Here is a 17,043-nt window from a genome sequence, read left to right on the forward strand (position 1 = left end):
TCAATTATTCATAAAATTATAGAACAGTGCCGTAACTAGCTCAGAACAACGAGGGAACGGGAAGAGTTCTCAGGGGTGCTGTAAAATTGACCGACATTGTATATCTATAGGGGTTTTTATGGTCGACAGTTTTTTCACAGGGGGTGTGGGCGAAACTTGCACCCCCCCCCCCCCTGCGCCCCCACTAGTTACGGGCCTGTATATAAAGGAGGCGGCTGCGGAAGTCGTGTGGATAGGTCACTGGACTCACGACTGTTGCGGGTTCTCATTACAACGTGGACTCTATGGCGTCAAGGAAAGTATGCCAAGTCTTTCGGGTGGTACGAAAAGCCGAAGTCTAGTCGTGTTGTACATATTGGTGTGCACACAAATTCTAAATTGACAGTTGGCCATCGAGGAAGAGTAGACGATAACGCTGTGTTCTGGCAAAATTCCCCTACTTCACATTGCACATGTAACCGCATAAATATCAGTCATTTTAAGACTAACATACGGTTATTTCGTCTATAGTTATATGTGCAATGCTAGGTAGGAGAATTTTACCCAGGCAGTGGCGTGTCCGCCCACTCGTTGGCCAATACCAACTGTCTTGGTTTTTTGTCTATCCGAAGAGTAAGCGCTACCCCTGATAAGTCGGAACCGGGATTAAAAAATCTCGAGATTCGATCTTCTCGTCCCGCGCCGGGATTCAACCCGCGACATTTTAGTCAAAAGGTTAAATAATATAGCACACCATATATAGCACACGCTATATACAGCCTGCTTGGCCCTGTGTCCAGTTTAGACAGGTTTTACTGTAGAAGAGTTTTACCCCTTCCTTTCCATCTCTTCATGGAGAGCGTTGACGTCATTCAGGCAATGATTAGAATCTTCCAACTGCTGTAAATATTCAGAAGGAAATGTCACACGTCTTGTTCCTAATTTAATCTCTTGTGGTTGGATCGCCATTTTGACAGATAAAATTGGGTTATCTGGGATAGTTTTTTGTTTATGGAAGGGTGATCGTAACAAAAAAATTATTGTTTGATTTGATCCTGCGTAGAAACGGTGACATGGGCAACACGGCCAAGCGACATTTTTGCCAAGTGTAATACAATATTTAAATAAGACATGATATATCATATGCTTACTTATTCGAAAAATGAAATGGAGTTTGACGTCCCACGTTTCAGCCAAGATCGGGATATAACCTCGACCAGGGCGGGCATACGTACGTGCGCCATGCAGTTTGCTACGAGTTTTTTTTTTTTTACCTGACAACTGACAGAATATCTTAGCCAGTGGTATAAACGGGACCTCGGATATTTGTTGGACAGGGCGTGGATGGGTGAGGGGGGGGGGTAGCTACCCGGACCCCTCCCCCAAGTTTCGGGCAATCAAATTTTTCGGGAAGGAGAAATATTAATAAAATGTTGTTTTTTTTTGTGAAAAAATATTTGCTTTCCAGTATTGCAAAGTTTTCTCTACTACAAACATTTCTCTATAGGGACAATTCACGTGATAATAATCTTTTACTTTCTTTTGCATGAATTCGGCGAACCTGTACGTATTGCTTTATTGCCACAATTTCGGGAATCGACCATTATTTGTTTCAACAATTTTCCGGCAATCGAAATTCTGTCTTGAGAAAAAAATACTCTCTATCTAAACCAATATTAATTTACTATCCTATTAAAAAAAAAGTGAGTTTAAGAGAGGTTGGCGGGGTGGGATGGGTATGGTGTTATTTTTTAAAGTTTGTTTGCAAGAGACATACGCGATTTCTGAAATTAAACTACTTTCACGTTTAGGAGGCTACGATCAGTCACTCATACAATAATTGAATTATCTGAATTTATCAATATGTGTCTATTGCTTTTGGCCGTCTGGAAGTGTACAATTATTTTAAAATGCAAAGCCAAAAGGTATGTGGGAAATAGCTTTATTTAACATCCGCTTTAACGTGATATCGCGGTCAAAGCAGTGGCGGATTAAGCTCCACCAAGGCCTGAGGCGGCAGTTGCTGGAGGGCCTATTTAGTTTTTAAAGTTAGAGCCAAGGTAGTTGCTAACATTAAAAACGTAATGTAACTTTATATGCCCATAAATGACGTCACGTGGATACAATATATTAAGCAAGACAACCGAAAACTTACAAGGATTTAACGTACATTGTAGGCCTACGTTTAAAAAATAAGATCAGATCTCCAAACAATAGGGCCTATTTAAAATGGCGTGGGTCTAATTAATTTCGGGTCAGGGCCTATGTTGATTCCCGTTGGGCCTAAACCCCACTCCCTAACATTCATTGTCTATGCGATTTTAATCGTATCAGACAAGTCTAAAAAATTTTTTTTTTACAAAATCTTTGGCCTGAGGCTGCAGCCTCATCAGCCTCACTGATAATCCGCTACTGAGTCAAAGGGTTTGTTAGTTAGTTGTTAGTTGTGTGAGCAAATAAAGGTTTTATATGAAAATCGTATGACGCGCTCTGTTTTCGAATGAGTTTAAACCGGTCTAAGTAATCGAGAACAAAGTCAAGAAACGGAAGTGGTTATCTCCCTTTACAAAAACACGTGTGTTGAAGAAAATAGAAAACAAACCAAAACATAATAAGTTTCTATCAAGATGAAGAGAAAACGAAAGGTTTAATAAGTTATTTAATGACTACATTTAGAAATATATTATCTCCAATGGACTGGCGTGGACGTAGGAAACAAATCGATCTTGGTCTTCGTTGATCTGTATAAAACATCGCCTAAACCATTACCGAATTTTTCATTTCACTTTCACTCAGCGCTAGCATTTCTTCACTTTCAATTTTCAGAAGCAGTTTTGGTTCGATTTTAGCAGAACATAAAAGGCAGAGTTTAACAATAAAAATTGACTTTCCACAATAATAAATACAAATGTGGGATTGGTTTAATTTATCCTTCAGTCCATCATCTATAATTTGCCTTGGTGGAGTCTATTAAAATGGATTTAGAACTTCTGTGTTTCTGATATATATAGTTTTATTGTTTTGATAGATACATTTTTTATCCAGAGCATTACGTAATGCAGCAGAAATGATATCTGAATCTCTGTTGCCGTTTAATGGAAAGGGGTAATGATATTAGCCTTTCAAATTCGTGGTTCTGCGTTGCACCCTCTTCATAAATTACAACTGTAATGGTGTGAAAAATCGTTATTTGACTTACTTAGTTAATTAAAATAATATGAGACAGTGGTGTCTTTTTTATAGTTTGATACTTTGAGTAAGTTACGTTTAAATTGGTGCTGTTGTAAAAATTCATTTTTAAGAATGAGAAAAATGAGTGTGTATGATGATGGGTACATTAAATGGCTCAAATTGAAATAATAGTAGTTAAAATACAATCCACTTCCGATTGACTAGCCTTTTTAAAGGTCTTCATATAGTATTACAGCAGTGAGCTCTGAACATAAGTCTCGTTACAGGGCTAGTATTACAACAGTTCATTAAAACCTGTTGCTAGTATTTTCTAACAAAATGATGAGATTACCGGTTATCTTCCTGAATATAAGGTACATGCTATCTTTCTACCAACTTATGGTTGTTTAAAAGGTTTGTAAATTTAATTTTAACTTTCACATCATTTGAATATTTCAGTACGAATCAGGTTCAGCCACTGCCTTCATCACCAGAAACCAGGCATTAAGAAAATTACAGTTGAGTCTCAAGGATTTCAGGTAAAAACTGGGCATATATTTATTGCCTTATCATTCTAAAGTTTTAAAAGTAGGCTTAATTAAAATGTTTATGGTAAACTCATGCTTCTGTTGCTCTGAATAATCTTCTTTGATTGTTTTTGTAATCTTGTGTCCTGTTTCTTTTCTTTTTTAGGCAGTTATGTATCTTGAAAGGGATCTACCCGCAGGAACCAAAAAAGTTGAAACAAGCGACAAAAGGAAGTGGAATAACTCGGACATTTTATTTTGTTAAAGATATTAACTATCTCTCTCATGAACCATTAATTGTTAAATTCCGTCAAACCAAGGTACATATTTAGTTCAATAGAATAGTGGGATTATAACCCAGTCACATGATTTCCACCAGAGGCACAGGGCTCTAGTTTGTCATATTGGTCAGTCACACAATTTCCACTATAGCTCTCATTTCAGTTATAGTTGATTAACTTGATTAACTGGCAGGGAAATCGACCAGCCTTAGAATTAATATTTCAAATAGTTTAACCTTAAAACACAATAAATATATAGTCTTTATGTGTAAAACACTTAAAATTGGCAAATTCTTTGGAAAAAATGCATCAAACTGGCAAAATTTTGAAATGAAATCTCGGTCTGCTAACTGATGCCATTTGCTGAAAAGCTCTACATACTCCTAACCTTTCAATTAATTAATTAATTCCTTAAAAACTTTGTTTCAGCGATTTATGAAAAGATTAACAAAAGCCATACATAAGAAGAATGATGATGCTGTGGCCAGAATTAAAGCCAGTCGACCTAAATATAAACTAGATCATATTGTTAAAGAAAGGTAGATAAACTCAGTTATTCGTGACATTATATTTAACCCTTTAGTTAAAAAAATATAAAAACACAACACAATTTATATGCAAAACAATCACTGGTTTGTACACAGATTACAATGTTTCCACAAGTCTTCTCTTATTGTTATCAAGCACAAATCCCCTCCGGTTTTCCTCCCACTGCTAAAGACCCCTACGTGCAAGCAAATTAATGAAATAAAATTGAGCCATATGTTAGTCCCGAAATGACCTAGTTTGTGTTGAGTGGATGTTAAACCCCATTCTCTCACTCCCATATAAATTGTGTTGTGTTGAACCAGTTGAAACTAGTGCTTTAAGCATTGCAGAGAATAGTTGTGCCACTGGATTCAGCATAGCGAAGTATACAACTATCAGCCATTCAGAGCCTTACATGTATCTCCTCTATGAGGTGTGGCATGGCGTGAGTGACTGCTAGAGGTTAACGCACACGTTACTGACTTGATTATAACCCCTTTGTGTCTGCATTTCACTTTTTGATAAGTTGTCATGGCCATCATTTGTGGTTGTTGAATTTCTTATGTTGTTGCATAAATACCAGAAATTACATTATGTTTCATCAGTACTTCAATCAAATCAGTGGTGCATTTTCATTGCATCTCAGTATATCCAACCTTAACTGAACCCTCTTCCTTTCTAACGATTGACCTATTATATGTGTGAAATATATTAAATTTAAATATTGTTTATTTCAGATATCCATCATTTATTGATGCTGTTCGTGATTTAGATGATTGTTTAACCATGTGTTTTCTATTCGCTACTCTCCCCACGTCGTTCACTGTTAAAACTAGATCCGTTCAACTCTGTCGTAGGCTCACAGGTAGGCCCAGTATTTATAACAAATCATCAAATATTAATCAGTAGGGAAGTCTGGACGAAGGAGTCTAGTAGCAGTGTAGATGATTATACACAGTAGACAATAACGTCCAGCACATCTCTTGTTGATCAGACCATTAGGGCACTTGCTGAAAAACTTATATCCTTAGTGTTACAGAAAGAGATATATGAGGTTTAATGTCCACTAGACACAAACTAGGTTATTTTGGGACATGGGAACCACTGTAGCTCAGTGGGTAAGATGTGGGCTTGCTGTCCTGGAGGTCCTGGGCAAAATTTCCCTTATAGCACACTGTATGGCGTATACCGGTTCCCTCCTTTAGCAGTAGGAGGGAACTGGATAACCCGGAAAAAAACCTACAAAGTCAGGCAGGTGACGTTACTCTTTGTCACATACAAGCTTGGGTTCAAACATATCAATATCTTTATCTCTCAATTTCTGTTAATAATGATTTATTTTTATTTTACAGTTGAATTTCAACATTTTGTGATAACAAGTCAAGCTCTTAGAAAGGTGAAATATATTTCTTACTTTATTCAATCTTTTTACTGGATGCTACTAGATCTTTTAGAATTACTGGCAAATGTAACAATTGGTTTCTTCGTTTGCAATATTTCATCAAAATACTGAAGAGTTCACATGTAATACTTAATCATTTTAGAACACCAGATACCACTTCTCATTTGAGGAATTCATATAGTATACTTATTCTTTCTAGATCACCTGATACCATTTCTCATTTGAGGAATTCATATAGTATGCTTACTTTTTCCAGAACAGATATCCATTGAGTTTACTTAGTGGGCTTACTCCTTCTAGAACACCAAATACCACTTCTCACTTGAGGAGTTCACATGGTATGCTTACTCTGTCTAGAACACCTGATACCCTCTCATTCGGGGAGTTCATATAGTATGTTTACCCATTCTAGAACATCTAATACCTTCTCATTCAGGGAGTTCACATAGTATGCTTACTCCTTCTAGAACACCAAATACTAATTCTCATTTGAGGAGTTCACATGGTATGCTTATCCATTCTAGAACATCTGATACCACTTCTCATTTGTGTAGGAAATTATTAGATTTAATAAGATAATTTTACGTTATTTATTGCAGGTGTTTATTTCTATAAAAGGTATTTATTATCAAGCTGAAATAATGGGACAGACGATTACCTGGATTGTACCTCATAAAGTTGGTTATCAGGTAATATATTAAATATACATATTATCTAATTCACAATTTGTATTGAATGACCCTTGGAATAGAAAACTGTCTATGTTTTGCTGATAATTAATGATGAATGTCTTGATTCTATTCTTTGGAACATTAAAATAGACCAAAATGGGTCTGTTATTTCTTATCAATTGTGTTCGTTGAAGGGGAGTTACGGTGGTTAAGTGGGTAAGACGCTGTCTCTCTAGCTTAGAGGTTGGGTGTGCGATCCCTGCATTGGCCGAGAAAGTCCATCCCAATTTTCCAGCATGGTTCACCCTTGACAGTGATGCAGAACAAGGACAGCTGTCTAGTCGTTCGGATCGTAGGAAAAACCATGGTTCTGTGTACACATTGCTCACGACCGGGCAAAATTTCCCTCATAGCACACTGTATGGTGTATGTCCGTCTTCATTATCACAGTTTGGAGCAGAACAGCAGGACATTAAACCCCATTTCATTTTATTTCATGTTCGTTGAAATAAGTGAACAGTCCAACCTGAAAGACAGTTGTTTAAGCCTGCATAGTCAATTTTACACGTTTTTTGCAGGATATTGTTTTCTTTGTTAATTACACATGGCGCCCAACGACAAAGTGGTATACATACATGAATTCATAATACCATGATTAAAAGCATGACCCTCAAAAGTTTGATGTGGAACCATAAAGAACGAAATTTTAAATTTGAAACTTAATTTTATGATTTTATCTTTCAGCAACCCAGTGATATAGATTTTAAGATAATGAGAACATTTGTTGATTTTTATACGACGCTTCTTGGATTCACCAACTTCCGCTTATATCATTCATTAAATTTACACTATCCACCACAGCTCCAACTGGCAGGAGCAAAAGACGAGACAGAAACAAAATGTCTGAAATCAGAAGCTACAGAAGAGGTATGGTATAAAAGATTATGTTAATTTTAGAGGCTCAATTGTTGTGGTGAGAGGAGAAAAACAGGGAGAGCAGTATAAATTGTGCACAATAATGTAAAACTTAATTTCTTATTACTTTCTGGTTGTCTAGCGTTCAGGTTCGAATCCAACTGTGGGCCACGATAAAATTCTATTGGGTTGTAAAGTGTATAATTAGACTGTGAAAAAAACTGGATAAGCACTGAAATGGAACAAAAGTATGGGAATCAATGTCTAAGTTCGTCATATGCTCCTGAACGTGTGTTCGTTGATGCAAGGGAAACCATAAATGCATTAATTCAATAAGTTGGAAATCATGAAATATGAAACCTGTTATTAGACTATTAACTTGGACGAGGGAAACCGTAAATGTATTAATTCAAATGAATAGAAAGTCAATAAATGGGAAATATTAAATTCTATTAAATTCCTCATACACGAAGACACTGTTCTATTAAATTCCTCATACACGAAGACACTGTTCTATTAAATTCCTCATACACTAAGACACTGTTCTATTAAATTCCTCATACATGAAGAGACTGTTAAATTCATCATACCTGAAGCTGTTCTATTCTATTAAATTCATCATACATGAAGCTGTTCTATTCAATTCCTTGTACATAAAGACACTATTCTATCAAATTCCTCATACATGAAGCTGTATTATATACGTTATCTTTTTTTCTTTTGTGATTATCAGAGGTTAGCAGCAATGACACAGACGTTAAAAGCCATGGTAACAGATAACATTGAAGACGCAGATGTTGATGAATTTCCTGTTGGTAATGTAAGTTACTTCTTTTTATTGTAAATTCACAAGAAGTCAACCTAACCCTTGTAGTTTTTCTCTGGGGTATAGAGAATTATTAAAATAGCAAACATCACAGTATGTTAGTCCCGAAATAACCTAGTTATGTTTTGCTAGATGTTAAACTTGAGAACCGAGTAACTATGAACCAGGAGCTGTTCAATCCCAGTGTTAGCAGAGACAAATTCTCAGGTTTTTGCAATTGATTTCTCCATGTCATTGCTTCAGGACAAGGGTGAGGGGAGAGTAGGTGTCAGGTAGGGAAAACTTCTGAAGATCCCTTGCATACAGCTGATAGCACGTTAAAGATCCCCGTAGTTGAAAATTTAAAATATAAGTAGGCCCTAACAAATTTCCATTATGGCACAATGTATCGCATATGCCCGTCTACGTTTGCTCGGTTTGTGCAGAAGAGAAAGACGTTATCCCCCTTTCCATTTCATTCTTTGTTTATTAACAGGACGGTCAAAAATTTAAAGATTCTGTTAGGAACTGATGCGTTACAATTTATTAATTTAGTTATTTCTATTTTATTTGTTTACAGCCTGATGATCCAGATTTTATAGAAAAAGCAAAACTCGAATCAGAAAAATTGAACCAGTTCCAGAATTTATTCAAAGGAAAGAAATTTTTCTTAAATCGTGAAATTCCACGGGAATCCATCACATTTATTATCAGGTGGGTCTTTCATTCAAATCCTTAGAACAAATTGAATATTTTACAATATGACTTTATTTCTGTATGTGTTGCTTTCTGTACATTTAACTTGATTGAACTCATGCAATTTATGCAGACTGCTTTATATACACATTTCGATTTTCTCCGGGTCATCTGGTTTCCTCCCGGTGCTAAAGACCTAAAGATCCCTACATGTAAGCGAATTATTGAAATAATATTGAACAATAGGTTAATCCCGAAATGACTTAGTTTGTGTCGAGTGGATGTTAACACCATTTCTCTGTCTCTTTTATTTGCACATTTCAATTACTTGATGCAATCTTCCATCATTTTCTGGATATTTTTCTCTCCTCAGGAATAATATCGTGATTATTATTGAAAACTGGGTAAAATCGGTGGGATGGTTTATCTCAAGTATTTGTGAACAACTTGAACTTTGTTTTTGTACAGGTCATTTGGAGGTGAAGTATCGTGGGATAAATCGTTAGCCGTTGGCGCCTCCTACCAAGAATCAGATGAAAGTATAACACATCAGATAGTAGACAGACCAACAGTAGAGAAACAGTTTTTATCCAGGTAAGTTGTAACCATTGAAGAGGTTAGGAAACTGGACTCATTCATGGAATCTTCAGGAGTTGCTGGGATTTCTAGGACCCAACTAAATGGCAGTTTGAAGTATAACACATGGATCAATATGGCCCAGAACAGTGTTAGGCTACACAAAATAAATGTCTTGTTTCTCGGGCAACTGACAGCTGAAACTGTAGGGGGGGAGGGCGGTTTATTTTTTTTTTTTATCTCATTTCTGGCTAGAGGATGGTGCAAAATAAAATTTGCCTATTGTTGAAAATTGTTGGGGTGGGAGGGCGGCCTTGTATTTTTTTTTTTTTTTAATGAGAAAGTCATTACTTGTCTACGGTTTTGCTTTCAGTTATATATTATACATACTTAGAACATAAATCCAAAAATCAAGTCTACTCAAACACTGAACACTGACTGAAAGGAAAATAATTTTCCATATTTAATTCACGTAATGTAGCTTACTAATGGTAATGGTGACAACCATAATTGAAATTGGTTTAAAATAAAATTCCGTACGACTATTAATAGCCGTCCATAATAACGACAATATTTTAAAGAGTAAGCCTCTGTCAGCATGTGTATCAAAAATAATCATCACGGTAAACGACACTTCGATCTAAATCTAGTATCGCTGGTTTATAATGATTGACCTAATTCCAACCAATGCATGTCACGTGTCATCGGGATTCGTGAAATGACTGTTTCTCAGGATATTTGGTGTGTTTCTCAGCATATTCGGTGTTCTATCTGGGGTTTATATCGAATGACTATTTAAATTTAACTAACAACTCGTCAGTAAAACCATCAAATGTGTAATCCAATTATTATTTTCCGGATTATCAAAACTACCGTTAAACGTGCTAATGACCCAGATTCTGACTAAGGATATGGTGACTATCATCGTATCGTATTCGTAGCCACAAGTTATAATAATTAACCTGTTCTACGATATCTGAATCAGTTTAATACATTTGAATGGATATTCACGAATGGGGCATGTAGATACATGCGGCATATTTTTTTTATGACTTGCTTATCGATGTTCGGGCGGGCGTTACATATTTTTTATTTTTCATCAAGACTAATAAATAGGCCGCAAGCGCAACCAATTTTGCGTGCGGGCGGTGCCCGAGAAACAACTTATTTTAATTGTGTTGCCTTATAGTGAAGACATTTAGTAGGATATATAAGGAACTGACTATAACACAGGTTATATAAGTGGACACTAATGATAGGTTCCACTGTTGGGCAATGTGTTTCGATAGGATTGTCCCTACTGAGTCCATGATCTGGTACGTCAAGATATGTTTGGATAATTTCGATACGATCAACACAATTGCTACGACAGACCACTATTATGATAAGACCTGATAGGATCACCAGGATTACTACACGATTAAAACTACAATTTTCAGTCGTAGCGCGAATCAGGATAGTGGGAAAGTAGCATTACAACAGTGTTATGCTGGCTCGCTAGCCTGGAGGGCGGGTGTTTGATCCCTCCATTGTCCGAGAAAGATCATCCAGATTTTCCGGCGTGGTTTCCCCCATGTCAGTGATGCAGGACGGACGACCTGACAAGGACAGCTGTCTAGTCGTTCAGATGGGACGGAAACCCGATGTCCCGTGTACATATTGTCGTGCACGTAAAAGATCTTTTAACAGTTGGAATTCGATATGAGTAGGCCGTAGTGCCGCTGTCCGGGCAAAATTTCCCTCATAGCACACTGTATTGCATATCCTCGTCTTCATTAGCCCAGTTCGGAGCAAAACAGTAGGACGTTAAACATCATTTCATTTCATTTCCAATGTCTTCATTCCTCCATTATCTTCCTGTAATTTCTGAATATCATGTGGTTTACTTTTGTCTGTTTTTTTAGATATTATATACAGCCTCAGTGGATATTTGATTGTGTTAATTCTCAGATGTTGATACCTGTTGAAGATTATTTCCCTGGTGTTGAACTTCCACCTCATTTATCTCCCTTTGTTAAAGAGAAAGAAGGAGATTACGTACCGGCAGAACGTAAACAACAGATGCGACGACAACAAGGGATAGATTCAGGTAGAGTTTAATAGGGAGTGGGGTTTAAAGTGTTGGGGTGGTGGATGAGGGAATTGGGTTTAAAGGGTTGGGTTAGATGAGGGTCTGAGTTGAGTTGGATAAGGAAGTTGGATTTAAAGTGTTGCGTTGGATGAGGGAGTTGGATTTAAAGTGTTGGCGTGGATGAGGGAGTTGGGTTTAAAGGGTTGGGTTAGATGAGGGTCTTAAAGAGTTGTGTTGGATAAGGGAGTTGGATTTAAAGTTTTGCGTTGGATGAGGGAGTTGGATTTAAAGTGTCAGGTTGGATGAAGGAGTTGGGCTTAAAGTGTTGCATCAAATAAGGGAGTTAGGTCAAAGTGTTGCGTTGGATGAGGGAGTTGGGTTTAAAGTGTCAGGTTGGAGGAGGGAGTTGGGTTTAAATTGTCAGGTTGGATGAAGGAGTTGGGTATAAAGTGTTTGGTTTGGTGAAGGATTTGGTTGGGTTTGGTGTTGTATTGGATGAAGGAGTTAGGTCTAAATGAAGAGTTCGATGAGGGAGTTGTGTTGGATTAGACGAGTTGGGTTTAAACTGTTGGGAATATGGTCACCTGCCTACTCGTGTGAATTAACTCTGGGTTTTAGCCATCCTTTGAAAGGCTCTTGTGAGACTCACCATACAGTTGAATATCTTCTATACTAATATTTGTGACTGTCGTTTGTCTGTCTGTCTGTTCGGGGTTGGCGGCTACACTAGGTCTGCCCCGAGTCTGAAATTTGGGGTATAGGGGTAGCTCGTATTGGGGAGTAACATAGGCCAGGTGGCGTTAGTCTAACACTTCCGGTTTCGGGGTTACGACACCCTTGCGAAGCCGGGCATTCTTCTAGTATATAATATTTGTGACTGTTGTTTGTCTGTTCAGGGTTGGTGGCTACACTAGGGCTGTCCTGAGGCTGAAATTTGGTGTATAGGGGTAGCTCGGACCAGGGAGTAACGTGGGCTAGGTGGCGTTGAACTACCGCTTCCAGAGTTAGGCTACTTTCAACCTGTGCAGTGCCAGGTCATCCGCTAGTTATTTTATATTTAAGAAGATTAGAACAAATTAATTAGGATATTTATTCTTGTGTATGGATTTAAACTGTGTATTTAATTCAAAAATATTGTGTGATCTATAGGTGTGGAAGAAGATGATGGTTTGATGGAGGATGAGGATGATGATGATGAGGATGAAGAAGAAGCTGTTGAAGAGGAGGAGGATGATGATGATGAGGAGGAGGAAGATGAAGAGGAAGATGATAGTGATGAAAATAGTGATGATGAAGAAGGTAATTTGTTTAGTAATAATCTATTCCTAGAAAACCTGATACCACTTCTCAGCTCAGCTATTGTAAATTGGTCATTTTGTCAATCTTGCCTTACAGCATGGTTTTCCCTTGTCAGTTGTGCACATTGGCGTGCACGTAAAAGATCCCTTGGCAGTTGGAATTCAATATAAATAAGAGTATGCGATAGTGCCGCAGCCCGGGCAAAATTTACCTCTTAGCACACTGTATGGCTTATGTCTGTCTTCATTAGTCCAGTCAGAGCAGAACAGTAGGACGTTAAACCCCATTTCTTTTCATTTATCAACCTTACCCAATTTGTTCTCTTTTTCCATTTGTCTGAGTGTTAGAATCATTTGTACTACTCGTTTATTACAAGATTAGTTCCTCAGGTATAGCAAAATGAAATCGATTCAAATTGAGATTAATATCCTATTTTTCTACGTCAACTGGGCTAATTTTGAGTGTGATATGAGGGAAATATTGCTTGGACAGTGGTGTCTACACTCAGTCTTGGGGATCACGTGGCTAAGTGGGTAAGACGCTGGCTCGCTAGCCTGGAGGTCGGGTGTTCAATCCCTGCATTGGCTGAGAAAGTTCATCCAGATTTTCCAGCGTGGTTTCCCCTTGTCAGTGATGCAGGACGGAGGGCCTGACAAGGACAGCTGTCTAGTCGATCGGATGGGAGGAAAAACCGAGGTCCCGTGTACACATTGGCGTGCACGTAAAAGATCCCTTGGCAGTTGGAATTCGATATAAGAGTAGGTCCTAGTGCCGCTGCCCGGGCAAAATTTCCCTCATAGCACACTAAGTCTTAATTGAATTCCAATGGTTAAGGGCTGGACATGTGGGGCCACAGATTAGACACTGTTTCTTGCCAGGTCCTCTAACTGCACTATTGACTGAGGGAAACAACTAGTCTGAAAATCCAATATGATCTTATCTCTACATTGTATATTGTATTTTGGGGAATATTTTTTTTTTCCAGAAGAAACACCTAAAAAGAGTAAGAAGGATGTTAAGAAGCCTGTTAAAACACCAAAACCAGCAAAAAAGGTAAATATACAATTAAACTGCATTATTTGATTAGATTGGGTGGTCGGGTGGTTTAACACGTGCTTTAGATCATACGATCTGTCATTGAGTCAAGTGGGTTGGTTTCAATCCAAAACTTGTATGTGACAAGGAGTAGGGTCACCTGCACAACCATGTGGCTTTTCACCGGGTCCTCTAATTTCCTACCCCCGCTAAAGACCTTTACATATAATAAAGCAAATAATTGAAATAAATAATGACTTAATTTGTGTCAAGTGAACGTTTATGATTAATATCCTTATTTTTTTTTACGCCAGCTGGGCTAATGGAGATGGATATCGCCAGCCAGTGTGATATATGAGGGACATTTTGTCCACACAGCAGCGTTTTATTTTAAGAATAGATTTCAAACCCCATTTTATTTCATTTCTTATGTAAACACAGTACCTTGTCCGGAGATTTCCAGAAAGGTTATTGTAGAATTAAATAATCATTTATTATGAACATGTTTCTTTATATTTTTAACAGCCAAAAGATATGGCCGTTACACCAGGATCGGTTGAGAAAGTCAACGTAAATCGTAAAGTTCAGCAGCAAGAGAAAGAAGAAAAACGATTGGCTGAAATGATGATACCGAAGAAGAAGAAAAGATTGTATGAAACTATCGTAAAATCTCAGACTCGCAGAGATACTAAGGTATGCAATAATAACTCATAGCTAAATAACGTGTATTACACTGATAACTTATAACTCTCACAACATAAAATCTCAGACTCGCAGAGATACTAAGGTATAGAATAATAACTCATAGCTAAATAACATGTAATACGCTGATAACTTATAGCACTCACAACTGAAAATCTCAGATCGTAGAGATGTTAAGGTATGCAATAATAACACATAGCTAAATAACGTGTAATACGCAGATAACTTATAGCACTCACAACTTAAAATCTCAGATCGTAGAGATTCTAAGGTATGCAATAATAACTCATAGCTAAATAACGTGTAATACGCTGATAACTTTTAGCTCTCACAACATAAAATCTCAGATTCGTAGAGATACTAAGGTATGCAATGATAACTCATAGCTAAATAACATGTATTATGCTGACAACTTATAACTCTCACAACATATTTGATGATATTGATGTTACGATACTGTTCGAGCCGGGATTCATTTTAGGAAGTGGGGAATGTAGACCATACTGCCTGTTATCTATGCAAGTCATGGGTTTTATATGGGTACTCCAGTTTCATCCCACTTCGAAAGACCCAGACAAGTCATATGTTAGGCACAAAATGACCTCATTAGTATCGATTGGAGGATCGAGAAATTAAACGCTTGTAAATTGGACACTCATTATAAAATTTGAATGGTCAGCTTTAAACTAGACACAAGAACAAATTAGATAATTTTTGGTGATCTTGAACGATTTTTACAATTTTTTAAACAAAGATTTGATATTGAATGAATGTGAAATAAATTAGTGCTAAATACACAAGATTAAACGATGCCTGGGTTACAGTGATTACAGTCAAGCCAGGACCTTAACCACAGGGCCACTGTGGTTTCTTTACCTGAATACAACTGAATTCTGACCTTTTTCTTAATTTCATGATATTTCTGTTGTATTTTACAGATTCAACAATTGAAAGATAAACGAAAAGTCATCAACAGAAGAAATAAACTTTCTAAAGCGGGTGGGGAATGAAAAAACTGTATTTAAAATCACCAATAAAGTTTTAAAAAACTGTGAAAAACGTTGATAAATTGTGAACTCAATAGTTCCATCAATACCAGAAGTTGTTTTTTTCATGCTGAATACATATATATACAGTCGAGAACATCAAGAACATCGGAACAAGAATATTAGTGATTATTTATGATCCCAACAACAGAAATTGATGGATTTTATATTTTTATCATGAAGAAGTCAAGAATAATACTGGACTATAATTTCCTGGAATACTGGGACTTGAAGGCCACATAAAATTATTGTTTGAATTTAAGAAAGTAGACAATTATAACAATTATTGGGCCTAGAACATAATCCCAGCGTAGTTGGAAATTTAGCCATTTATTTTTTTTTGTTGCCGCACGGCGCACACTATATACATCTCCGAAGAATTGTGTATATTTAAAATTTTGAAAAGAAATGTATTTTGATTGTAAACAGCATAGAAGAATAAATTGTAAATACATGTTCAGTATGTTTTCAATGTTGTGATCAGTATTTCCTGTGTCACCATTAAACATTTACTTCTACTTTTATTTTCTTGTTGCTAAAGGTGGGTTGGGGGTGTTCGAGTGGTCTGAAGCCAGGCCTGTAAATAACTATTTTAGTTGTACCTGACAAAATGTCCGATACTAATGAACTGGTACCAGACATTTTGAACTTTGTGCCTGACGTATTGGGCCATACAAATAAATATTTTGGTTCTTCATCAAAACGGAGATTAGGTGGCCGAAAGGTTGACGCGTGCACGTTGGATCATAAAGTCTGTCATTGAGTCAAATGGCATGGTTTCGATTCCTCGCTTGTGTGTGACAAAGAGTATGGTTGCCTGTCCAACCTCATGGGTTTTCTCATGGAGTCCTCCCACTGCTAAAGCCCCCTGAGCACCAGTGAATTATTAGAATAAAACTGAACCATATGCAAGTCCAGAAATGACCTAGTTTGTGTGTGTGTGAGGGGGGGGGGTATTTTTGTGTTTTTACTTTGAAAAAATGAAATGAAATGGGGTTTAACATCCTACTGTTCTGCTCCGAACTGGGCTAATGAAGACGGGCATATGCCAAACAGTGTGCTATGAGGGACATTATGCCAGGATAGCGGCACTGCGGCCTATTCTTATATCGAATTCCAACTGTCAAGGAATCTTTTATGAGCATACCAATGTGAACACGGGACCTCAGTTTTCCGTACCATCCGAGTGACTAGTCAGCTGTCAGGCCCTCTGTCCTGCATCACTGACATGGGGGAACCACGCCGGAAAATCTGGATGAACTTTCTCGGCCAATGCTGGAATCGAACACCCAAACCTCTAGGCTAGCGAGCCAGTGTCTTGCCCACTTGGCGACCGTGA

General features: G+C 37.4%; 1 protein-coding gene across 2 annotated transcripts; it reads left to right on the plus strand.

Annotated features, from left to right (window-relative positions):
• Window positions 1-2,523: 2,523 nt before the first annotated feature.
• LOC126825632 (pescadillo homolog) lies at window positions 2,524-16,222 on the plus strand. Of its 2 annotated transcripts, XM_056101802.1 has the most exons (16): window positions 2,524-2,624; window positions 3,610-3,689; window positions 3,844-3,997; window positions 4,388-4,497; window positions 5,224-5,351; window positions 5,839-5,882; window positions 6,488-6,577; window positions 7,304-7,486; window positions 8,208-8,294; window positions 8,860-8,993; window positions 9,444-9,569; window positions 11,456-11,640; window positions 12,772-12,921; window positions 13,907-13,974; window positions 14,482-14,649; window positions 15,597-16,222. In XM_056101802.1, exons 1-16 carry the CDS (start codon window positions 2,607-2,609, stop codon window positions 15,666-15,668), a joined length of 1,797 nt encoding a protein of 598 aa, XP_055957777.1. In that variant the 5' UTR covers window positions 2,524-2,606; the 3' UTR covers window positions 15,669-16,222. The 2 variants fall into 2 exon arrangements, with proteins under 2 accessions (XP_055957777.1, XP_050411313.1); XM_050555356.2 differs by lacking the exon at window positions 15,597-16,222 and having other exon boundaries at window positions 13,907-13,973; window positions 14,480-14,646.
• Window positions 16,223-17,043: the final 821 nt, after the last annotated feature.

The sequence above is a fragment of the Patella vulgata genome, chromosome 6 (assembly GCF_932274485.2).
Source record: "Patella vulgata chromosome 6, xgPatVulg1.2, whole genome shotgun sequence".
In the NCBI taxonomy this organism is placed as follows: domain Eukaryota; kingdom Metazoa; phylum Mollusca; class Gastropoda; family Patellidae; genus Patella; species Patella vulgata.

Bases quoted from the DNA above. Each gene is read 5' to 3' on its own strand.
- LOC126825632 (XM_056101802.1), top strand. The intron at 8,295-8,859 runs GTAAGTTACTTC...ATTTGTTTACAG, and splicing joins ATGAATTTCCTGTTGGTAAT to CCTGATGATCCAGATTTTAT. The intron at 11,641-12,771 runs GTAGAGTTTAAT...TGTGATCTATAG, and splicing joins ACAACAAGGGATAGATTCAG to GTGTGGAAGAAGATGATGGT.